Source organism: Sitophilus oryzae, unplaced genomic scaffold, assembly GCF_002938485.1.
Source record: "Sitophilus oryzae breed Bouriz unplaced genomic scaffold, Soryzae_2.0 scaffold_1637_pilon_pilon, whole genome shotgun sequence".
NCBI classification, from domain to species: domain Eukaryota; kingdom Metazoa; phylum Arthropoda; class Insecta; order Coleoptera; family Curculionidae; genus Sitophilus; species Sitophilus oryzae.
The window spans coordinates 466,115-492,702 of record NW_022146322.1 but is presented as its reverse complement, the minus strand read 5'-3'; the positions used below and the strand labels follow the sequence as shown (position 1 = coordinate 492,702).

At 31.2% G+C, this 26,588-nt stretch overlaps 1 protein-coding gene across 1 annotated transcript in view; it reads left to right on the top strand.

The window, feature by feature from the left end:
- LOC115880573 overlaps positions 1–25,512 on the top strand; it is a 34,245-nt gene extending 8,733 nt beyond the window's left edge. The window contains exons 2-5 of the mRNA XM_030897829.1: positions 16,245–16,454; positions 21,166–21,314; positions 21,984–22,229; positions 24,798–25,512. Coding sequence (XP_030753689.1) covers positions 16,245–16,454; positions 21,166–21,314; positions 21,984–22,229; positions 24,798–25,397 — 1,205 coding nt within the window. The 3' untranslated portion in view covers positions 25,398–25,512. The remainder of the gene's footprint in view (positions 1–16,244; positions 16,455–21,165; positions 21,315–21,983; positions 22,230–24,797) is intronic.
- The last annotated feature ends 1,076 nt before the right edge of the window (positions 25,513–26,588 follow it).

Here is a 26,588-nt window from a genome sequence, read left to right as displayed (position 1 = left end):
ATATATTTTCTATACCCTTGTATTATTTATAAGCCCTATATGTCCTGTTTTATTTGAAAAAAAAATGCTTCGAGTCATCGAGAATAGATTTAATAACAATTTTGTCCCTTGGCTTTGTGTATTATATAATGTGAATTGTAAGATGTTTCTATTTGAATAGGTCATTAAAGTTGAGATTAAAGTTATACCAAATTAGATACACGTTAACTAATATGCCTTTTATATAATGATTTATTTATTTATAATTTATAACCTTTTTTTATAATTATTTATAACTGATCGTATAAATTCTGATAACTTTTATATATACTTGTATAGTATTGAATTTGTTATATGTATTTTTATTAACAAATGTTATAATAAAATAATCATGTTACAAATTTTTCGTGTTTTATTCTATTTTCAGGGATAATTTCAATCTAGATTATTAATTTATTTGTATCGAAATACATTATTTTTATTTTGTAAATGTTTTGTTATAAATAAATGAATAATCTAGATTGAAATTACCAAATATAAGTAAAAAACTTATGAACTGGCAGTAAAGGTCCATTTAAAAATATGGCGCGAACTTTTAGTTCTGCCAGTAGCCCGCTTGGATCGCGTCGAGCGCGTGTTTCCAGGCTTTAACATAGGAGTTTTCATTTCTTTCAGTTAGTTATTCTATGGTACAAAGAATACAAGGTATGATATTGCGCAGGTTGGTCGCTACGTCACAGGTGATAACAGGCGCTATTGGTCAGCACTCTCCGCGCGCCAGTTCAAATCGTCAAGATATTGTTATAAACCTGTTTTTTTGTTTATATACCGTCATTGAATTATCGCTAAGCAAGTTACTGTGGAGCAGAGTCGGGCTAGGAAGCGAGAGACCGGAGTTCGATTCTCGGCCGGGACATAACTTTTATTTATTTTTTAAATACTGTTGTATTCTATAGTTTATTTTGTAGTATAAAAAAAGAACTATTTATTCTGTTATTTTTAATCTCCGGTATTAATATAAATTGATTGTTGGCACAATACCTCATTTAATATAAAATAATATTCTACTTTTTGAAATGTATCGGGCCCCTAATTGTACCTAAAAGTAATATATTTTTAGTGATATACCATATTGTAAACTATTTAATATTTCAGTCACTTAAAAAGTTAATTTGCATTGAATAATTGCCTACCATTAAAGGAAATTTGAGCTATATAATCCTTGATGGGCATATTCTGAGTATGCAAATACTTCCTCTAAATTTTGGGTTTCGTTCAACCGATTTATTCTCAAAACCTGAAACATCTACATATAAAAAGAAGCACAGGTCACTAATTACTTCCACTAATTATAATAAACTTCACCCTTAGAATTACTTCTATCAGAATTACAATACATTCATCTGCATTGGCATTTTCTACTTTTTGATGGGAAACTTCAACTTCCCAACATATTTTAAAATGATGTAACAATTCCTCTTGTGGTTACTTTTCCATAGATATCCTCATCTCTGTCCTCATGTGAATTCAGAGGCAATGAACATGAAAATTATTTACCATAAACATCGCAAACTAAAAAACCTAATAAACAATTTTATACCGAATATAGAAATAAATTTAGTATTCTTACCTATTATTATCGTCCAAATCCATGTTAATAGATAATTATTTTTAAATATATTTTTGGAACTGCTGGTTTTAGTAATTATTAAATTAAACGAACTAAAAAGTCTTAAAAATAAACAATTCTTAACAATAACCCCAAAAATGCAGATCTCCTGTCAACTTTCTTTATTTTTTATTTATTCATTATTTTCCTAGTGACGTCACAGGTGGTATGCGCGAACTGAACGAAATTGGAGCCGCTATCGATCATAACAAGGTATGATATTGCGCAGGTTGGTCGCTACGTCACAGGTGATAACAGGCGCTATTGGTCAGCACGCTCCGCGCGCCAGTTCAAATCGTCAAGATATTGTTATAAACCTGTTTTTTTTTTGTTTATATACCGTCATTGAATTATCGCTAAGCAAGTTACTGTGGAGCAGTGCGTAAGGAGTCGGGCTAGGAAACGAGACCGGAGTTCGAATCTCGGCCGGGACATAACTTTTTATTTATTTTTTGAATACTGTTGTATTCTATAGTTTATTTTTGTAGTATAAAAAAAAAAAGAACTATTTATTCTGTTATTTTTTAATGTCCGTTATTAATATAAATTTATTGTTAGTACAATACCTCATTTAATATAAAATAATATTCTACTTTTGAAATGTATCGGGCCCCTAATTGTACCTAAAAGTAATATATTTTTAGTGATATACCATATTGTAAACTATTTAATATTTCAGTCACTTAAAAGTTAATTTGCATTGAATAATTGCCTACCATTAAAGGAAATTTGAGCTATATAATCCTTGATGGGCATATTCTGGGTATGCAAATACTTCCTTTAAATTTTGGGTGTCGTTCAACCGATTTATTCTCAAAACCAGAAACATCTACATATAAAAAGAAGCACAGGTCACTAATTCTAATAAACTTCACCCTTGGTATTACTTCCACTAATTATAATAAACTTCACGCTTAGAATTACTTCTATCACAATTACAATATGTTCCTGCATTGGCATTTTCTACTTTTCGATGGGAAACAATAAACTTCCCAACATTTTCTAAATGATGTAACAATTCCTCTTGTGGTTACTTTTCCATAGATATCCTCAACTCTGTCCTCATGTGAATTCAGAGGCAATGAAAATGAAAATTATTTACCATAAACATCGCAAACTAAAAACCTAATAAACAATTTTATACCGAATATAGAAATAAATTTAGTATTCTTACCTATCGTCCAAATCCATGTTAATAGATAATTATTATTTTTAAATATATTTTTGGAACTGCTGGTTTTAGTAATTATTAAATTAAACGAACTAAAAAGTCTTAAAAATAAACAATTCTTAACCATAACCCCAAAAAATGCAGATCTCCTGTCAACTTTCTTTATTTTATATTTATTCATTATTTTCCTAGTGACGTCACAGGTGGTATGCGCGAACTGAACGAAATTGGAGCCCCTATCGATCATACCTTGTATTCTTTGTACCATGGGTCACTAAGAACAACGACAAACAAAAACAGAAATAATTTTCTCTCATGGTACAAAGAATACAAGGTATGATTGATAGCGGCTCCAATTTCGTTCAGTTCGCGCATACCACCTGTGACGTCACTAGGAAAATAATGAATAAATATAAAATAAAGAAAGTTGACAGGAGATCTGCATTTTTTGGGGTTATGGTTAAGAATTGTTTATTTTTAAGACTTTTTAGTTCGTTTAATTTAATAATTACTAAAACCAGCAGTTCCAAAAATATATTTAAAAATAATAATTATCTATTAACATGGATTTGGACGATAGGTAAGAATACTAAATTTATTTCTATATTCGGTATAAAATTGTTTATTAGGGTTTTTAGTTTGCGATGTTTATGGTAAATAATTTTCATTTTCATTGCCTCTGAATTCACATGAGGACAGAGTTGAGGATATCTATGGAAAAGTAACCACAAGAGGAATTGTTACATCATTTAGAAAATGTTGGGAAGTTTATTGTTTCCATCGAAAAGTAGAAATGCCAATGCAGGAACATATTGTAATTGTGATAGAAGTAATTCTAAGCGTGAAGTTTATTATAATTAGTGGAAGTAATACCAAGGGTGAAGTTTATTAGAATTAGTGACCTGTGCTTCTTTTTATATGTAGATGTTTCTGGTTTTGAGAATAAATCGGTTGAACGACACCCAAAATTTAAAGGAAGTATTTGCATACCCAGAATATGCCCATCAAGGGTTATATAGCTCAAATTTCCTTTAATGGTAGGCAATTATTCAATGCAAATTAACTTTTTAACTGACTGAAATATTAAATAGTTTACAATATGGTATATCACTAAAAATATATTACTTTTAGGTACAATTAGGGCCCGATACATTTCAAAAAGTAGAATATTATTTTATATTAAATGAGGTATTGTACTAACAATCAATTTATATTAATAACGGAGATTAAAAAACAACAGAATAAATAGTTCTTTTTTTATACTACAAAACTAAACTATAGAATACAACAGTATTTAAAAAAATAAATAAAAAGTGATGTTCTGGCCGAGATTCGAACTCCGGTCTCTCGCTTCCTAGCCCGACTCCTTATGCACTGCTCCACAGTAACTTGCTTAGCGATAATTCAATGACGGTATATAAACAAAAAACAGGTTTATAACAATATCTTGACGATTTGAACTGGCGCGCGGAGCGTGCTGACCAATAGCGCCTGTTTTCCTGGCTACAAGTGACACCCCGCACAGTAACTTGCTTAGCGATAATTCAATGACGGTATATAAACAAAAAAACAGGTTTATAACAATATCTTGACGATTTGAACTGGCGCGCGGAGCGTGCTGACCAATAGCGCCTGTTATCACCTGTGACGTAGCGACCAACCTGCGCAATATCATACCTTGTATTCTTTGTACCATGATTTTCTCTTGTCAAAGTCAGAATCTTCAAAAATCATAATAATCTTTCAAAATCTAAACTGCTAACATTAAAGAAATTCCGAAAAGTGTTTATAGCGTCCATTTTCAAAGTAATTATTGCTATCTTGTGAGTTTAATTCAAGTTTATTTACTCCAACCGGTGATAATAGTGAAAAAGTGGCATTAAAAACTTAAAAAGCTGTGCTGTGAACTGTGAACTGCAAAAACCATCGTGGATCGTGGCATAATGTCGGTTTCCAATGTTTCATAGGTCTTTCCTATATGCATCCTTATATAAAATAAAGTTTCTTGTATGCAACACACTGTATTTTATTTATAAAATTAAACGAAAATAATAATAAATTTGAATAAACAATTATTTGGCGATATAGTTCCGGAAAAAGCCGAACCGCTCCGAAATTTTCAAAAGTTTTGGGTCGCGACCGTTGCAAGAATAGCGCCAAATAGGGTTTACATTGTCCTTATGGGCACTTTCCAATCTAAACTTGTTTCATTTATCTATGTTTTTAGCTTATATCTCGGAAAATATGACACCTACGAAAAAATACCCTATACAGAAAATTGAAGCCCAAAAAATTCTCTACAAAATTGGTTGAATGTATTTTTTTTCATAGGTCTAACCTTTTAAGAGTTACAAGGCATTTAAAATCCAATTGAAGTCTAAATTTAACCTTTCATATTAATACTGGTAATATTAAGGGGTCCTTATGTTATCTTACAAGTCTTCATTGCATCGTGAATTTTTGTCTTCCGTTGGAGAGCACTAGTGCGCACAGGACTTAACAATAACTGCAAGTTAAAGATTAATGCATGCCAGCTTTACGGTAAAAAAAGTATACCACAGTATTTAGCGAAGCTGCAAATATTGTAGAAAGTATACAAAAACCAAGAATCATGGTTCAAGACCCATGACTGCTCAGAGTTGAAGATTTCTATCCCCGCCTGCAGTAGATTTTTCTAATGTTAATGTAGCCAGAAGCATTTGAGGTTTGGTTCCCTGAGGTTGTATATTGCGATGATATTCTACATGATTTCTTCCTGTAGGTGCTGTTAACGTAAGTGTAATATTTACATATATGCGCTACCCAATTCATTTTGCCAATATAGTATCAGTCTTCCCGAGCAGAATTTCAAAGAGTCTTAAAAGCGCATAATATGAAAGTGTGATTTCTGAATCTTCTGAACTTACAAAAATTGAATCCACATTCATCCTTACAATAATGATATCCACATATATGAGTCCCCATACTGTAAAATTATCTATATTATTCCACATTATCCGTTTTAGACAAGTACTTAATTTGTATTCAAAAAAAATGATTTTAATTTACTATTTATAATAATGCATGTATCGCTTACTTTTTTAATTTAGTAGGTCTTTCTAATTCTTTATTAATTTTGTAGAATATCGTATATTATATTATGAAATTTAAATTACAAAAAAATCTATGTTATTTAAAGATAGGGTGCTTTAATTTTCATTATAAAACTTTTGAATTGAAAAATTTTATGAAGGTATTTCTTTTTTCCGACACAAAAATTAATTCAGTATCATATTCATAATTCACTATTATTTTATAAATGTATTATTATTTATTTTGTTTCCTTAATATATTATGAACATAATGTCGGTTTTTATTCTTTTAATTGCACAAAAATATAAAGCAAAATAAATGAACAGAAAACATTATTCACCTTAGCAAATAACTTGCGCAGTCAAGGAGTGATTTATGTGAACGCATCACGTCTAAAATTTATAAAACCACAGTATACAGGGTGTCCCAGGCTGAGCGTGCATTAGAAGTTTCTAGAGAACCACAATATCCAGATCGGAGATTTTTTGCACATCATTGTTTTACAGCGAGATCTATCAATTAAAAATATTTTCAATATGGAGGCACTTTCGGATATACCGGAAGTTGACAGCAACTTTCTTATTTTAAATGGGTGCCCCCATTTTTTACTACATACTTAAATTCTCTGTAAAATTCTATGAATACCGATGTTAAACACTCTATACCTACCATTAACCGTTTTTGAGAAAAAAAATATTTCAAATTTTTGGATAAAAAAAATTACCTGTCAAAAAAAATTGTATAGCCTAAAAGTCAAACTTAGGGATTGCCACAGCCACTATGAGATAAAGAGAAGACATGTGGCTATCTATTTCAAAAATTAAATTGTTCAAAAGTCATATAATAATAGCAGTAGCTGTCATGGAATTGAGCGATTAAAGCTTGATTTTCATGCATCCGTTATCCGACGATACGATATTAATTTTATTGGTTTATTTTAAAGACTTCGATTGGTTAACCGTTTCTAACCAATCAACGTCTTTCAATTCAACCAATAAAATTAATATCGTATCATCGTATCGTCGCACAACGGATGCATGAAAATCAAGCTTAAAACATTATCTTAAATAATTTTTTGCAAATGGAAACCCACTTTTTTATTTCACTAATGGAAAGGTTTTTCAATTCGTTACTTTCTAGCTGTACATGTTCCTATACCTAAAATAAATTGTTTTTAAGATATTTAAGATTTAATTTGAAAACGTATATTTTTCTTGATTTTATCTGGCTTCCTTTGACATTAAGTGTCAAACGGTTAGAAAATTTATTTCCATCTGTCAGAAAACGAATTATTTGAATTTCCTATATTATAAATACTGTCTGCCTTAAAAAGTGTATTTATAAAAATATATCTCGTATTTTCGCTCTTTCGCTTTGTCTTTAGTGATATCTAAGAGTTGATATTATTAATAATATTCCGTATGATCGAAAAAAAACAGCGCAAAGTTGGCTCGGAAATGATGCTGTTTTTGAACAAAGCGTCACAATATGAAATGGCCAGATCTATTGTTTTACATCACTTGACGTTTAAAGTCATAGGCTACTGGTTAAAATCAAGAAAAATATAGGTACGCTTTAAAACTAAAGCTTAAAAAACTCAAAAACGATTTATTTTAGGTATAGGAACATGTATAGTCAAAAAGTAAAGAATTGAAAAGCCTTTTCACTAGTGAAATAAAAAAAAGTGGGTTTCCATTTGAAAAAAATGACATGATAATTTTTAAATCGCTCAATTCTATGACAGCTGCGGCCATTATTATATGACATTCGAACAATTTAATTTTTGAAATTGATAGCCACATGTTTTCTCTTTATGGCACAGTGGCTGTGGTAAGTTACGGCCAATCCCAAGTAGCAAAAAGAAATTCTAAAAGGATTGAATTATTTTATAACAGTCGAATAGCGTTGTCTTAAGGACTGCTTGATTTTATTAAGCGTTTTGTTTCGACCATTCTGTTTTTTAATAAAAGTTGTCATATTAAACTATTTTCTAGTGGTTTTTACAACGTATCCTATAACGCATTAAACGATAATTTCTTTTAGTATGATATAACACTTAATAAGACAATGCTATATGATAAAAAACATATTATTTTATTAGACTCTTATACCCACCATGTAAGAGTTCTATAATATTCATATAACTAGTAGTCACAAGATCATATAATAGTTACTTAAAATTGTCTTATTAAAGTTGTATTACGTTGTATAATAGAATGTTTTATTGCATTAAACTACGGTGCTGTATACAACACTAGTTATATAGCCTTATGCCTTATATGATAAAATTGTGATTAACAAAATAAATTCGCTGTAATATTTGCATTATAAAACTGGTAATGTATAATATAACCTCATTTTAAATTAAATGGTATACCTAGTTATTTATTTTGTTATTGTTGTTGTTGCAAAAGTAATATCTACGTAGAAGTATAATCACAGCTATTATGAATTCTGGACAAAGTTGGAAAAAAGTTAACAAACGCAGTGATAGTTATAAAGAGCATGTAAGAAAAAACTCCTCGAAATTACGGCAAATAATCCCGAGAATTCCCTGGGTTCCCGAAAGCCAAAATCTCCCGGGTTGTCTGGCTTCCTCAAAGCATTGTTGCCACGTTGATGTAAAAGTTTTACTGTAGTAATGTTTGTATTGTTTTATTGTTGTTTTTCCAAGTCCTTAGGTTGCCGCTCACTCGTCGGGCATGCATGAAATGCATTGCGTGCATGAATCCATGAAAATCTGATCATGTTTGTTAGTTTAAATACTAACCGAATGAGATTTGGCAACATCTATTTGTCACAAATCTCAATATATCAAAAATAGTATTATAGTGCCTGGAAATTCTGCGTAATGATAGATATTTATCCTATACCGTTTTATTTTACAACAAAGACTTATAATAAAATGGTTGCATTATAATTCGCCATGTTTAGGCAGAATTTTTATATGGCTTATGGCCGCCATTATATGAAGCAAAATTAAAAACATCAAAATAAATTGTAAAATGTTATTTTTGAGATCTATTTTGTGATAAGATTTCCACATACAGTAATAATGTGTTTAATTAAATTAAAAACAAGAATTTTTGAAAATTTTATTTTATTTTATTGTTTTAAATTTATACGTAAACCTTAATCGAAATTAAAGCGCTTTAATTTTTTGCCAAATACTTACCTATAATCTACCAGTAAAATTTTCGGTGCAACAAAAATTGTCCCTACTTTTCAAATCCAAAGATTTTTTATATTATATATTTGTTGTACCTTCTGGCTCTACCCGCCATATTCACCGTCGAATAAAGTCTCCTTTTTAACAATCCACATCCTCCAGATTCATTTTACGACACGCTTAAAATATAATTTGTTCCTGATTTTCTTCGGTAAAAAATAAAATACTCTTTTACCTCGCTAAATGATCAAATGTTTTTATTGTTCTGTTTCTTAGATGTGAGCACGTAATACACAATAAAACTAGTTTTATAATGGTTATATAACGCTGTGTAAAATAGTTGCATAAGAGTTGTATACCCTTTTTATAGAACTTCTATACTACTATACGGTTGTATAAAAATGGGCCTTTTTTGGTTGTAAAGCTATCATATTATGGTCTTATAGCACGTTATACGAACTGAGGTATCCTATAAAAATGATCACATAGCTGTTTATACAGCCTTTATAAAATAAAATTTGCTACTTGGGATGCTAGATATAGAGTGTTAATATCAAAATTCATAAAATTTTACAGAGAATTTAAGTATGTAATAAAAAATGGGGGCACACATTTAAAATAAGAAAGTTGCTGTCAACTTCCGGTATTTCCGGAAGTACCGCCATATTGAAAATATTTTTAATCGATAGATCCCGTTGTGAAACTATGATGTGCAAAAAATCTCCGAGCTAGATGTTGTAGTTCTCCAGAAACTTCTAATGCACGCTCAACCTGGGACACCCTGTATACTAAAAGTTATATTTAATAATTAAAAAATAATGATATCTTACTTCTTCAACGCTATTTGAACGAAAAACGTGCAATGAAAAGAAATGTGTTTGTACGGATTTGTAATCAATTACCATTTGATTTAGTATCCAAATTTATGAAGCGCATAGTTCAGAAACCATAAGTCCGGGAACAAGAATGTATAGAATCATTTTTATAGATAATTTTGTAAACTTTTGTAAACAATAGATCTTGTATTTTCAAATAAAACACTGGATTTCCCTCATAACTTCTTTATTACATTTTAGTACTTAGTATTACGACACAAACATGTGTATCGTGCGAGCGCACGGTACCGACTGACTGCTGCGGACGCCTCACTCCCAATCTTATCTCCCGTAACATTCTATCGCCTATGTCATAAAAACCATGCATTATGAATAATACAATCTGACATAATACATAAACCATAATTTGTTAATCATAACAATACACTATATAAACAAGGTACTCATAAAAATCATAACACTCGGCCATCCTACTTTCCGGTCGTCCTCGACTTCCCTCCTTTATTGCTTCTGAAAAGATAAATAAAAAAAAAATAAAAAAAAGAAAAAAAAATATTTATTTTTAAGTTTCTATGCTCGCATTAGAGCTTTACTTATTTTTAAGTTTTTATGCTCGCATTAGAGCTTTACTTATTTTTAAGTTTTTATGCTCGCATTAGAGCTTTACTTATTTTTAAGTTTTTATGCTCGCATTAGAGCTTTATTTGTTTTTAAGTTTTTATGCTCGCATTAGAGCTTTACTTATTTTTAAGTTTTTATGCTCGCATTAGAGCTTTAATTATTTTTAAGTTTTTATGCTCGCATTAGAGCTTTACTTATTTTTAAGTCTTTATGTTCGCATTAGAGCTTTATTTATTTTTAAGTTTTTATGCTCGCATTAGAGCTTTATTTGTTTTTAAGTTTTTATGCTCGCATTAGAGCTTTATTTATTTTTAAGTTTTTATGCTCACATTAGAGATTTACTTATTTTTAAGTTTTTTATGCTCGCATTAGAGCTTTACTTATTTTTAAGTTTTTATGCTCGCTTTAGAGCTTTATTTATTTTTAAGTTTTTATGCTCGCTTTAGAGCTTTATTTATTTTTAAGTTTTTATGCTCGCATTAGAGCTTTATTTGTTTTTAAGTTTTTATGCTCGCATTAGAGCTTTATTTATTTTTAAGTTTATATGCTCACATTAGAGCTTTACTTATTTTTAAGTTTTTATGCTCGCATTAGAGCTTTACATATTTTTAAGTTTTTATGCTCGCTTTAGAGCTTTATTTGTTTTTAAGTTTTTATATGCTCACATTAGAGCTTTACTTATTTTTAAGTTTTTATGCTCGCATTAGAGCTTTACTTATTTTTAAGTTTTTATGCTCGCTTTAGAGCTTTATTTATTTTTAAGTTTTTATGCTCACATTAGAGCTCTATTTATTTTTAAATTTTTATGCTCGCATTAGAGCTCTACTTATTTTTAAGTTTTTATGCTCGCATTAGAGCTCTACTTATTTTTAGGTTTTATGCTCGCATTAGAGCTCTACTTACTTTTAGGTTTTATGCTCGCATTAGAGCTCTACTTATTTTTAGGTTTTATGCTCGCATTAGAGCTCTACTTATTTTTAGGTTTTATGCTCGCATTAGAGCTCTACTTATTTTTAGGTTTTATGCTCGCATTAGAGCTCTACTTATTTTTAAGTTTTTATTTGCATAGGTTTGCCGCCAGTACACATTAATTGTGCTGCGCCCTATGTTTTTATTTTTATTTGTTTATTTTTTTGTTTTTGTTTTGTTTTAGGTTTAAATCAGTAATAACTTCCTTGTATTTTATATTCAAAAATTAAATATCATACGGTCATCTTAACAAAGACCAGAATCTAATACTTAATAAAATAATTCATAACCAAATTTCAAAATATAGCAAATGCCAATACACGCCTTATATTCGCTGCTAAGGTGTTTGCTTATGTTAACACCATCTAACTATTTAATTATTCTGATTTACTTAAATTTTGATTTTTGTTTTATTTTAAAAAGTAAGTAATAATGAAATTAAGTAAAGTGGGGAAAACATAATCCACTTTTAAATTGTTGTATTCAGAGTAAATTGTAACTTTAAAAGAACGTTCGTTCATACTGACCTTACTCGGATCACTGCAAATCGTTGTCCCTTTTTAGGGTTCTAAAGAATTGAATGTTGAAACATACAAAACTTTATATCTACTTAATAATTGTTCGCCTTAAGTAAACCCATAAAGTCGAAGAATATTTTATATTAGACGTTAGATTTCTTTTTTTTTGAAATATTTGATGTCACCTTATGGCAGATACTGTATTTTGTAGTACCCTAATTGTCAGAATTAATTATTTATTACTCATTTGATCTTTGATTATTGCATAGATTTCATTTAGTTTTTGACTGAAAATTTTATTTATTATGGAACTGTAATTATTTTTTATTATTTAGAAATATTTGTCTGCCAAAAGCTTTCATAAACTGATTTATTTTTCTTTTACTTTTGTTTGCAGTTTTAAATCACATTTCTCCAAATATGAGAATTAAATTCACCTTGCTTTTCATACAGTAACCAACTAAGTATATTTTCAATCGATTCATATTTTGACCCTGTTTTAATAATAATAATAATAATATTCCAATTATATATATATATATATATATTTTTAATACTAAAGATATTTCGTTTTTATTTTTAACTATTATTTTTTTATTTACTATTTTTACTGAAAAGTTTAGATTCAATTAGACCACCAATCAGACCCCAGTTGAAGAGGATCGGGCCCATAATCCCCTGCAACCAACGATCCTCAATGATCATTATCGAAGCCCAACATTAATTAATTAATATGGGTTGCAGCATTGTTACCCTGTGCTTTTACTGATACGTGTTACTAAAAGTATAAGAACATTTAGTTCTAATTTTTTTATAACTTCCTATAAAATTTAAAATTAATTAAAACTGAAACTTTTTTTTTATAGTCTTAAATATTAAATATCAATTTACTAATAATAGTCAACTTCATGAAAGACTGGTATGGTTTTTCATAATTCCTTGTACGAAATATAGTGTTAGTTGTATGCAGTAATTTGTTTGTAACAGGTTTTTTTATAAGTTATTTTTTTTACCAAAGAACTTTAGTTTTTATCAATATGCTTCGAACATTTTATTAAACTATCGCAGTTGTCTTTAAAACAAAATATAGAAATATTAGAAATATTGATGATATTCTGATCCTCTTTGTTTAGCAAGTACTTAGTCATATTTAATTCTTGGTATTTTTAATTAAAAAGAACATTTTATCCTGTAAACATACAGGGTGCAATTTGAGTGTTTTTGCTTGAACTCTGTTGTGGTTAAATAGGAAATGATATTTACTCAATTGTTTTTAATAAGAAATTATTGAGTTTTGATAAACTATATACAGCAGTCAAATTTGCAACATTCCATGAAAGCTGGAGGCAATGCAATTGATATCTGTACCTAACTGCTATTCATAAGTAATAAACATAAATTATTATTTTGTTTTTTTTTCTGATACTTTAGTGTTGATGAACACTGCAGATTGGAAATTATATTTTAATTTAATTAAATTCGTTTTTTTTAAATGCATTAAAAATTTTGTTAAATAAATAGTACAGAGTGAATAATGGTGTGATGACTTGAAAGGATACATATATACATATATATGATGGTTGAAATCAAGTTCCAACTATATAAGTAGTAGGTAGTTGCTCAATTTGTTTCTATATAAAAGAAACAGATACTTCATATTCTTCTAAACTTTATATTCCAAATCGCTCAGCAAACTTATCATCTGTAAATGACTCTACTCGGCCATGCTACCGAAAGAGACACTATGATCGCTTGATAATATTTTCCAATTCATTTATCATTCTACAATTCATAAAGCACTTTAAATGTCTTCCATGTCACTAAAACAAATTTCAATAAAATACATTAGCGAATAAATCATGGAACTGAATATAAATAATCCAAATAGTGAAATCATATAATGTTTCCGAGGAGAACATTCAGAATAAACATTTGTTTTTGCTGAAAGTAGAATTTTGTGAGAATATTGCGTTCAATGTTAATTTATTAATTTTTCTTTGTTGCAACGCTCTCTGATTTCTTATATTGATAAACTTTATTAATTTTTTAATTACTATTGCCTGAAGTAACGGCTTTTAGTATTTTAAACTTCCTATTTCTTTTTATTTATTTATTTATTTTTTTTGCTGAACAAAAGTAATTATTTAAACTTTTGTATTCCTCTGACACTCTACCTTCTGGTAAAATCTCGAGGGCTTGACTAAAAACATAACAACATATAAAATATAAACAACTCAACACGAAATTAATTAAATGGTTTCTTTTAAACTCCTCTGTATATATTGTTAAACATACAAAACAATTTTTTTTGTGCATACTAATTTCTTTTTACAAATCCAAACAAATATTATTGTGTTATGTAAAAAAAACTCTGTGTGTTTATCGAGCGGTGTACGAACATTTTCTGTTGTCAATTATCACCATATTTTTTTAAACACATTGTGTAACTACTTTTATTTTTATGTGACTATTTTCTAAGACCGTCCTGAAAATGATAATTAGTCCTTAATTATTTTAAAAAGAACGTTATATCTTTATATGAAACAGAAATAATTTTTGAATCATAAAATTTATTAAAACAATAATTATTTTTAGACTATAATCAGTCTATAACGTTTCTAAAGATTTAGTTTTGTGATCGTTTGTTCACAATGTAAATTTAAACCTTGGTGATATTTTAAACAGTCTTATTGCTTCATTGCACTCACTGGAATTGAATAGCTATAAATTTAAATAATTTAGGCATTAGAAGAAAAGAATTTAGAATTTGATATTGCTTGAATCAAATTTGTCAGGAGATTATAAAAGTGCTTATTTTTAATTTTAGTTAAAACTTTTTTTATCGTTATACAGGCTGTCCTATAGTGAAATCACTATCACTAATTGATCTGAACCCTTTATTTTATTTGATTCTTTTACAAATTTAATTTATTGGAGTATTAATTTCAATAACGTCTTTAAAATCATAAACAAGCAACCAAAAATTTTATATTCGTAACTATGAAACATAAATTAACAATTAATGGATATCTGTGTACTTATCTTATTCGAACGTATCCTCTGAAGCTATATTTTCTCACTGCTTTAGTGTTTATGTCAACATGGTCAATCAAAAGACTTATTTTAGCAAACATGACTTGCAGTTTGCACCTTGCACATCGTAACAGCCTTGTCTTTTTCCATTTTTGAAGTAGGAGTGGATAAGCCAATTTCCAAATGTTCCTGTATGTACTATAATCCTTTCTATTCACTAACACTGGTGGACTTGTTGCTTTATGGCTTTATGTCCTTTTCCAGCAACTTAACTTATGGATTCACACCCAACATGGCATATTGGCACTTTTTAAACTCTTGTGGTACTTCTAGTAGTTCTATCCCACTTCTGATATGTAAACAATAGATCTTGTATTTTCAAATAAAACACTGGATTTCCCTCATAACTTCTTTATTACATTTTAGTACTTAGGATTACGACACAAACATATGTATCGTGCGAGCGCACGGTACCGACTGACTGCTGCGGACGCCTCACTCCCAATCTTATCTCCCGTAACATTCTATCGCCTATGTCATAAAAACCATGCATTATGAATAATACAATCTGACATAATACATAAACCATAATTTGTTAATCATAACAATACACTATATAAACAAGGTACTCATAAAAATCATAACACTTTATTTTTATATATAAAGCGTTTTTCGGTACATAGTTTCCGAGATATAAGCAAAAAAGTGAAAAAATGACATTTAACTCCTCCCCACTCCTCGGGCTGATCTTGAGGAATTATTTAAAACCATTTTCAAAACTGTGGGAATGTTTTCCACCGATAGGCCTTTTTATAACTAATTTGACTGGGGTATTAGGAATAATTTTTGTTACATTCATTTTAGTTTATATCATGCGTAGGGAAAACATTTGATTTTGAAAATAATAATAGAATAATGATTGAAAATTAACGGTAAATATACGTAAAATAAAATACAGAGCAACTTTTCTTTTTAACATTTTTCGATTTTTATAATTTAGAAATTTTTCATAAAATTTAAAATAACCTTCCTAGGTTTCTCTCTAATACTATGGTATAACCTTTGAAATATTTTGAGTGTCTCCAAAGATCATTTCTACCCTATCAAATTTTCAGAATTCTAAATGTTCTTCGACTTTATCTAGTATGTAAAAACTTACCACAAAATATAATGAAATAAAGAATTTTACTAAGAACCATTCTTGTAGTTCTTCAACCATCAGCCAGTCCTTACAACATTACAGAAAAAGTACAACAGGCAAATTTTGACTTGTTTAACTCTACTCCTGAGGTGACTAGATCAATAAAAGTAAAATTCAGGGAGGAACTAGTTTCTTTTGAACCAGATATGACGGATGACGATGTAAATAGTATCGAAAGCGATCACATAGAGGAAGACTTGGCTATTCGTGAAGAAGGTATTTAATATATGGTGGGTTTACAATTGCTTGAATTTGGAAGCACTAGGAGCCAGTTCTGATAGTACACCAGTAAAGATAGTTATCTACCTATTTTTAAAATACTGTCACTTTTACTATATTTTCTTGTAGACAACAAACACCTTAATTTCAGGAAACTTGTAGAATAGGTGTAATATTCTTAGCAAAATAGACATATAGCTGATATTAGAACCTTTGGCGTTACAATAGTAATATAAAAAACTAGTTTGCAAAATACACGAAAACACTTTACTCTGAAATCTGGATACGCGTTTCGCAACATCAGCTAATAATTGCACCAAATTAGGGAATTGCACCAAAACATACAACGATGCCACCCTGTCCATCATACCAGGCACCCTCTATTGACTGTGGTCATATCTCACGGGCAGAGGATGCGGAGGTGTCTTGGCTTAACCGCACGGACCAAGAGGAAATAAGCTCACCAAAAATCTAAATACTACGATGAAGAGACCAGATCAAAACATTAATAGTGCAAGTTCCAAGGGACCAACCCCAAAGGGAACTACAGGAGAGGCAACTGACATTTGCGCGAGACCAGTCTCCACAAGTGGCACACAAGCTACCACCTTCTCTAGTAAGCATCTCCACCAAACGGCGAACAAGGGCCACCAAGAGACCTCTTACCTCTCCCCTAGCAAGGAGAAAAAAAACACCAGCTTTGACAGAATGTAGGGACATCGAGTTGTCCAATCCACTCGAGGCAACTCGAAGGAGGTCAGGGCCATGGTCAGGTCCTCACAATGGGAATTGACCTCAAATCCAAGAAGGCAATAGTGAAAGAGAGATATTATAGATTCGGGACAACACCGGTATCAGGTCTAAGGAGAGGCCAAGTTAAAGAGGTGGAGAAAATAAAGACAGATCCTTCAGCCTCCACCTCATGGAGACTTCAGCCGGAGACAAGCTCTTCGACTGTGAAGGGCACGGAGAATCAAACCTTAACATTGGTGGACACCCTTGGAGGAGGGATAATTGGATAGGAAATACCCTGTCTCCCCTACAACAGGAAAACCTTCATATATGATGAGTTATAGATTGTATGATGTAACTCAAGAAAGGGGGACACAATAGATCTGTAAGGTCGCGGTGAAACTCCCCTCCCATCTTTCTATATACATTGTAGCGTTTTGTTTAAACCACTACCACTGCGAACGGCAGCTTTTCATCGGAGAGCAGTCGTGGATAAGGTATTTCACTAGAGAGAAAATTAATCAGTAATAATTAACAAAAGATATATAGATATTGGGCGCCAGGCATGTACAGAGAAAGAAAACACAGTTGTATAATACTTAAAACTAATGACTATATTTATTCATGACGTTCTTTGCTGATACATGACATTGTAGAGTTCTAGTAAATATATAGTGTATAGTAAATATATAGTGTATGTCAAAGAAAGTGGTGGTAAGAGTCGTACTAAATATCAATGAAAACAACTACGATGAAATACAGGACATGTAACGTTTAAGAGAAAATATGAAATGTAGCATTACTTTAATTAATTTGATATATTCCATATGATGCTAAATCGAAGATGTTACAACCTGTAGATTCTAGAATCTATGTTTGATTATCCATTTATTAAAATCGTGCAATAGTATCTATAAAAGTAATACCATTACAAGATGTAATGTAATGAAACCTAAGATCTAAATTATATTTTAAAGATTATATCGAATAGAATGTTCTTAACAATCTAACCACTGAACATAGTCTGTACGATATTACTTAAGATGTACGTTATTGTTTAAGACTGAAAATATTTTAGATGTTAAATGTAAAACTAGAACTTAAATATACACTTAGCTGTTCTTTTACAATAACCTTGCTTCAAACAGTAGCAGCGTGAGGTGGTCTAGCATCTCTGTACTGTCTGTCGGGATCCTGTTGGCCAAAACAACAAAAGGGGCCAGATTGAGGACACCATGAATCACTACAGCCGTAGCTACTGACTAGGCTTAGAAATGGGAGTGAAGCAGCATGGGACTCAAGCTACATCCACGCTGTGGCACTTATATGTAAGAAAAAAAAATCATTCTTACTGGGGACACTCGTCCACAGGACATCTGTACATAAGATAATGTCTGTACATAAGACACTATCCGTACCTTGGACCCTAAAAATATGAAACTCTTGTTTAAAACCAAACAAGATCTTATAAACAAAATGAACCTACCTCGAATTACTTCCGAGGGCTCACTAAATAATAAAGAACCTGTCCTTCCTTCCATGTGACATTCTGGAGGACAAAAGAAAAGGGACGCCAACGTGCCAGCAAAATACAATTACAAGTTAGGTTGGGGCATCCGCAACTCTACCCTAAAAATACGCAGTAATAGTAACGAATCTAAAAGGATAATATCTCATCTTTACCTGTAGCTTCGAAATAGCAGCTGATTCAGATTACACAGCAAGATTTAAATAATGACCATTTCTCAAAAACTGGGACTAATGGCGTCTGACAGGCCAAACGATCAAAGCAAAAGTGGAGTTAAGTTAAATCACAGAGAGTTGACAGAAGCAATGTTGACAGCGCGCGCCTCCATATATATATATATATATATATATATATATATATATATATATATATATATATATATATATATATATATATATATATATATATATATATATATATATATATATATATATATATATATATATATATAATATATATATATATATATATATATATATATATATATATATATATATATATATATATATATATATATATATATAATATATATATAGAACGTCTTGGCGACGTTGTCCGATGCCTAACTTCCACGTTTTCCGATCGTTCCATTGTCCCTCGTTTAGGTTTCTGGCACTCATTGCTCTTGTGACACCCTCCTTCCAAGTCTTCTTAGGTCTTCCACGTTTTCTTCGATGTTGGGGTATCCATTGCATAATTTGTTTTGGAAGTCGGGTGTCATCCATCCTCTGGACATGTCCGTACCACATAAGTTGTTGGCGTTCGATGTCGGTTGCCAAAGATCCCTCTATTCCTATTCTCTGTCGGATTTCTTCGTTTCGGACACTATCTCTTCGGGAAATTCCTAAGGTTCTTCTATAGGCATCCATTTCTACCGCCTCAAGTTTTCTTCGGTTTGCTTCCGTTATTCGCCAAGTCTCTGCGCCATATAGTAGACTGCTCTTTACCTTTTTTTTTTCTCGTATATATTGATCTTCCGTTTTTTCCCTATTTCATTGCTCCAAAATACTCCATTCAGACAGCCAATTGTTCTTCTAGCTTGTGATATTCGTTTTTTAATTTCTTTGTCATCTTTAGCTGTTTTATCGAATATCACTCCTACGTAGGTGTAGTCATTGCATGCTTCTATCTCTTCATTTTCTAGATGTACGCTAGATAATTCTGCATCAATAGGTAGATATTTAGTTTTCCGTGTGTTTATTTCCAAACCCCTTAGTTGATATTCCTCTTGTAGTTTTCTTGTCATGTACTCTAAATCATCTTTACATTGTTAGCAAACGTAACAATATTGGCGAAGCGAGTCAAAATCAACTGAGATCGATAGATTATTGTATTTTGTATCAAATCAAAATCATATCAATTTTGACAGCAGATATTTTTAATAATAGTAATATAATCTCCTTGGTGGATAAAAAAAATGGACACTAATTCCCATGCATGTCTAAAGCTTGATTTTCATGCGTCCGTTAAGCTTGATTTTCATGCATCCGTTATTCGTTGATACGATGGTCCGACAGTGCTCTGAGTGGTCATAGCGTTTTCGCGCCACTTTTCATCCGTATTTTTTTTACTCCAGCCCATCAACGGAGAAAGATCGTATAATACGGACGTGTTGACACTTTTTTGACAAATTTAATCAAACCTTAATAAAAACATACTAGTACAAGATTTGGTACAAGAGCTAGCACTGTCGGTAAACCGAGAATTTTAAGAAAGCTGATTCTTTAGTATATCTTTTGCTCTCCTGTGCTGCCGGAAGATTACTGCGGTTCACTACTGCGCATCACATCTGTACAGGGTATCCCATTTTCGTGTTTTTATGGGATTTTTCGTTTATGAGTAGAGATACAATGATGCAATTTTCATATTACTTTGTAACTTTTTAATGAAACTAAATATGCTAAACATAGGTTTGTCCTAGTCTTTTTAGTTCCTGAAATACAGGGCAAATTTGTGATGCGCAGATGTTGAATACAGATATGAAGCGCAGTAGTGATCGCAATGTCTACCGGCAGCCAGACGGTCCGCACTCTGTTCGGGAGGGCATAGCAAAAGATATATTAAAGAACCAGGCTTCTTAAAATTCTCTCTCAAAAACGTTGCTAGTCTTTGTCTCTTAGACTATAAGTAAAACAGCAAAATCGTAATGAAAATGAAAATATAAAATGACACCAATCAGCGAACGGAGGCACGAAAATGCAATAAATTTTCTCGAAAATGCAATCGAAGTCTTTAAATTCAACCAATAAAATTAATTTCATATCATCGTATCGTCGGACAAGGGAAACATGAAAATTCAAGGTTAAATCATAGTTTCTCCAAAGATATTTAGCATGTTTACTAATTTACTATTGCAACATTTTCGAGCATTTTACGTAAAAGTAAAAAAACACCTACTGTATATCTTCCCATGTAATATAAATGCTTTAATACCTACCTAATTTTTAGATTGCGATATTGTAGAAGAAATAAATGAACCAACGCCTAAAATGTTTAATACAATTTTGAGAAATGATACTAATCTCGACGACACCGAAGAAGAAACTGCTTTTGAAGAAGAAGTTCTAACCAGCGATGAAGAACCTGAAGATAACCAGGTATTTTTAATCCATATAACCCTATGATATAACCAATGATTAAAGTATACAAGGAGAAATAACACCCGAGACCAAACTGTGACTATTCTTCCAAACAGTGCCGTGGCACATATTTTTCTTAACATAACCGCTTGAAGCGATATTTATATTTTTGATAAATGTCTTGACTACGCCTATGGTGTATGCGGTGGTATCATACTAATTCATTGCGAAAAAAACGTATTCAAATGTTAACATAAGGTACAAAACTAGTATCGACGTATAGCACATTTCAAGTACATATAATATCAGAAAACTAATTATCGATCGATATTGATATCGAATTCAATAAGAAAACTAAAAAAAACGCTAAAAAGGTGGAGTAGACTGTTTATTTACCTATGAAACGTAACTCCTGGCTGTTTCTTATCGCTGCGGCTTTTACACTTGAAAGCTGAACACATCACCATTGTAGTAAAGTTTATACAAAGTTCACTACACACGAACTATTAAAAATTGCTAAATTGTCGCTGATGATTCGTTAATTCCAACAAAAAGGCGTCTAAGGTAACAAATTCTGCTGCAGCCCGTATAATGGGCGTTACATATCCTGGTATTCTTTAGTCATTGCATATAACAATGTTCTTTTTATTGAGGCATAATAAATCGAAACAATAATTATATTTATAGGCGTTCAACATAGGTAGAGAAATACAAAAGACAACTAAAGAAGTTATATCTGAAGATCAAATTGAAAATGAAATTAATTTAGAAAAACGCCAAGTTCAATTTGACAAGATGTCAAAAACAAATCCAAAAAGAAGAAGAAAGTCTAAATATTGTACAGAAGTTCACTGCAAAGATCATTGCATTGAAAAAATCGATAAAAATTTATCTATATCCATCAAGAAACTGGAAATACACGAAAAATCTACGGTAATATTTTTGCATCTTATTAGATATAGGTACCAGACACAAAAACGCCAGACAGATCGAAAAAAACGGCTTTAGAGTTGGCTTGGAAATTAATATCGCTGTCATTTGATACGATTCTATTATAAACATCATCTATCATCATTTTAAGCCAATTTCGCCCCACTGTATTTGACAGATGTAGGTAATGAAAATAATGTTTTCGTACGTTTCGGCAATGTTTTATTTTAAATCTAAGATAATTTGTACTTATGAGGATAATTTGTACTAAAGCACCTTGGTCAGGGATGGCGAAGCTTTTTGAGAAAGGCCAAATGTTTTTCTCATTTTTTAGTACTAGCTAGTGGGTCACTAATAGAGATGAGCAAAACTGCGATTCTCCAATCGCAATTGAAACTGCCATTGCAATTTTTAAATCGCTGTGACTGAAAGCTGCGATTGCGATTTTAATATTTAAATATTGTATTAGGTATATAATTGTCTGTGTATGTACGTATTCAATTGATTTGTATTGAATCCTGTTTCTTTACGGTGAAACAGGATTCAATACTTCATAACTTCAACTTTTGATTTTTTATCGTATCACCATCGGTTTTTTTATTGCTTTATTCGATAGAAAATGACACTCTGCATATTATGTCATATCATATATTCACTTTTGACATTTTCGCATATGGTTTAACTGGAAATTGTAACATGCGGTTCATAACAACAACGTTGTATGTGTGGTACCAAATTATTCGTAAAAAAACGCTTTTTCTAAATATCCTAATGAGCCACCCTCATTCCGTTTGAAAAGAATTGAGATATGACTAAAAATACCAAACGGCATCTGGGCATCTTTTAATCGGTCAGGATGACACACGAAAAACAATAAACAATTTTTTTTTCAAGGATCGTTGATTAAAAATTAGTGATTTTAACACAGCCATGGCACTCTAGATTGAAATTTAAAATACAATTTTTTAAGCGTAAATGTCAGAAGTTGACATATTATATGCCATTCTATTCAGAGTGTCATATTCTATTGAATAAAGTAAAAAAAAACGAGAACGAATTCAATCAATCATCATTTATGTTATATGCTAACATACCAAATATCGTTTTTTATCAGAAAAAATAAAAAAGTTATAGAAGAACCACTTTTGGAAACACCCAATATATTATGATCTCTATAAATAAATAAAATCAGAGAAAAAAATCAATCGTTTACTATAAAATGCTTCAATGAATCACAAAATTACATTCGCAACAAAATCGCAAATCGCAACTCCTAAAAATTCAAACTCGCAGATAGAAGATTATCACGGTCCTAGTTTACAAAATCACAATAGCAGCAAAATCGCAACTAGTTACAGTACGTCTGTCCGTTCTGTGGCTACGGGGTATCCGTGAGAGGGGAAACGATATTCTCTCGATGTTTTTCGTAAAAAATTAGACGACGCGTCCCATCAATAAAAATTCGACAAATTTGCAAGTAGCCAATAAAATGAGTGGGCGGAGCGATTTGTGGTGACGTACTCGTCAAGTCGACGTATAAAATATATTGCTGTTTATTTAAATGTTTTTTGTCCTCATTCCTTTCATAGACACAGATCCAGCAGACAAACTGTACAAAATCGCAACTCGCAACTATATAATATAATAGTTGCCTAAATTGAAACTCGCAAACAGAAGAAATCGCAGTCGCATGAGAGCCAATCGCAGGTTGCAATTGCAATTTTAAAATCGCTGCGATTGATTCGCAGTTTGCGATTTGTTGCTCATTTGCACAAGTTAAGTTTAAAAACATGTTTAAAATTCAATTGACTTAACTAATAAAAATGGGCGTGGTGTCTCGTTTTTTTTTCGACAAACACAATGTGAGTAAAATTATACACTTTGATATTTTGTAAACTTTCAATTTTTACTCGACGCGCGACGTTGTAATCAGTTAGAATCACAAGTATCAAACAGTAATGATCACACTGAAGGTTGCAGATAGCATTTAAATTCATTTTGTGTCAATATATATATATATATATATATATATATATATATATATATATATATATATATATATATATATATATATATATATATATATATATTACAGTTGAGGGTTGGAACCTTTGGTGTTACACAGCAAAATAAAAACACTAAAATCACCACAATACACCAAAACACTTTTACTTTTACACTGGACGCGCGTTTCGCTAACCATGTTAGCATCATCAGCAGATGATTATAAACGATATGTTTTAATCATGTTTATAATCATCTGCTGATGATGCTAACATGGTTAGCGAAACGCGCGTCCAGTGTAAAAGTAAAAGTGTTTTGGTGTATTGTGGTGATTTTAGTGTTTTTATTTTGCTATATATATCCACAAAAATTAGAAAATCTAAATAAGCCCACGTAAACAAACAAATGATTGCCTTGCAATTGTGGGTCAGTTAAAAATCTTGCCTGGACCAGTGTCAGTCCCACGGCTCATAGGTTCTCCGCCACTGATCTAGGTCAACGATATGCCCCATGTAACTAGTTTCACTCATTCTTCTTTCGAATGATATTATTAATTTATTCTTGTAGGTCAATTTACCTCCACTTCAACTTCATCAACGCCAATGTTGCGACGACGTGAAATTGTCGAGCAGCTCCCAAAATCTTCCCAATTATAACGGATACCGATCGGAATACGGGCTCACATATCGACAATTAAAAAATAAGAATCGCCACCTCGAAATGATCAAACAAAAAGAACTGGCAAGACAAAAGCTAATTGAACAGTACCGACACTTAAAAGTACAGCAAAACGAAACAGTGTTCTGCCAGTGGTTGAAAGAGGTATCCAGGAGAAACAAGGAACAAACCGAATTGAAAAATCAGTTTAAAATCAAGCATAAAACATCCCCCTTCGAAATACTTCCAAAGTCTCTTAGTCCAATGGCGATTAATAACAACAAACATGTGATAAAGACGGGTCGTACTAAGGAAAGACCTAAAACAGCTGGATATAACGAATTCGTACCTAAAACAAATGTAAAGAAGAAAAGACCTCACACCACACAATCATGCGTGTATATTGAGGTACCCCAGAATCTTTTGAAAAGGGGAATCTATATTGGGGATTTGCTAGTTACTAATTCCATGGAAATCGGTAAAAAATTGCATATATTAACAGTTTCGTAAAGCAAAAGAAAAAAGTTAACTTAAGCCAACTGTTGCTAACTATGGTTAATAAAATGTATCGCAATGATTTGCTTGCCAATGATAAAATTAATCATTTTGTAACCGGTTAACTCAATATCTTCTGACCTAATGCAATACCGTCATTCGAATACAAAATTAAATGTTCGAATTTTCTAAGAGAGCAATTTTAATTTTGTTGAAGTAGAAGCGCAGCCTATTCAAACTATCCAGCTTCAAATATTTTAGAAAGTTCGCATGTTACATTCTACCTCTATTCTCTTACACATGCGAGTATTCGGCGTAACACCAATCCTGATCAGTTTTAAAGAAGCTTTAATGGAGCTCAGAACCCGACTTGTTACGTAACATACTTAAGATAACAGGAGGGTGTCCGTTATTTACAAAGTTGATCATTTCTCTCACGACGCCCTCTATATTTTTAGTTTATTGCCTAAAAAAATAACAGACAATTGAACGCTCTACAAAAAAGGTCTCTTACAATTTTTCGATAAACTTACTCCTTCAGAAGTTATTCACGGTTAAAATTAACCATTCAGTAAATGCCTAAAGTTTCAACTTTTTTGACAAAATTATGATTATTTTTGAAAAATGTAATCTAGTACTGTAAAAATATACAATTCTGATGGTGTTTTAAAGTTGGGCATTAAGAAATCTTCAAGTCTAATGAAGTTTAAACCATTTAAGTATAGCTGACATAGATAAATGAAACAAATTTAGATTGGAAAGTGCCCATAAGGACAATGTAAACACTATTTGGCGCTATTCTTGCAACGGTCGCGACCCAAAACTTTTGAAAATTTCGGAGCGGTTCGGCTTTTTCCGGAATTATATCGCCAAATATTGTTTATTCAAATTTATTATTATTTTCGTTTAATTTTATAAATAAAGTACAGTGTGTTGCATACAAGAAACTATATTTTATATAAGGACGCATGTATGAAATACCTACGAAACATTGGAAACCGACGTTATGCCACGATCCACGATGGTTTTTGCAGTTCACAGTTCACAGCACAGCTTTTTAAGTTTTTAATGCCACTTTTTCACAATTATCACCGGTTGGAGTAAATAAAACTTGAATTAAACTCACAAGATAGCAATAAGTACTTTGAAAATGGATGATACAAACTCTTTTCGGAATTTCTTTAACGAGAGCGGTTTAGATTTTGA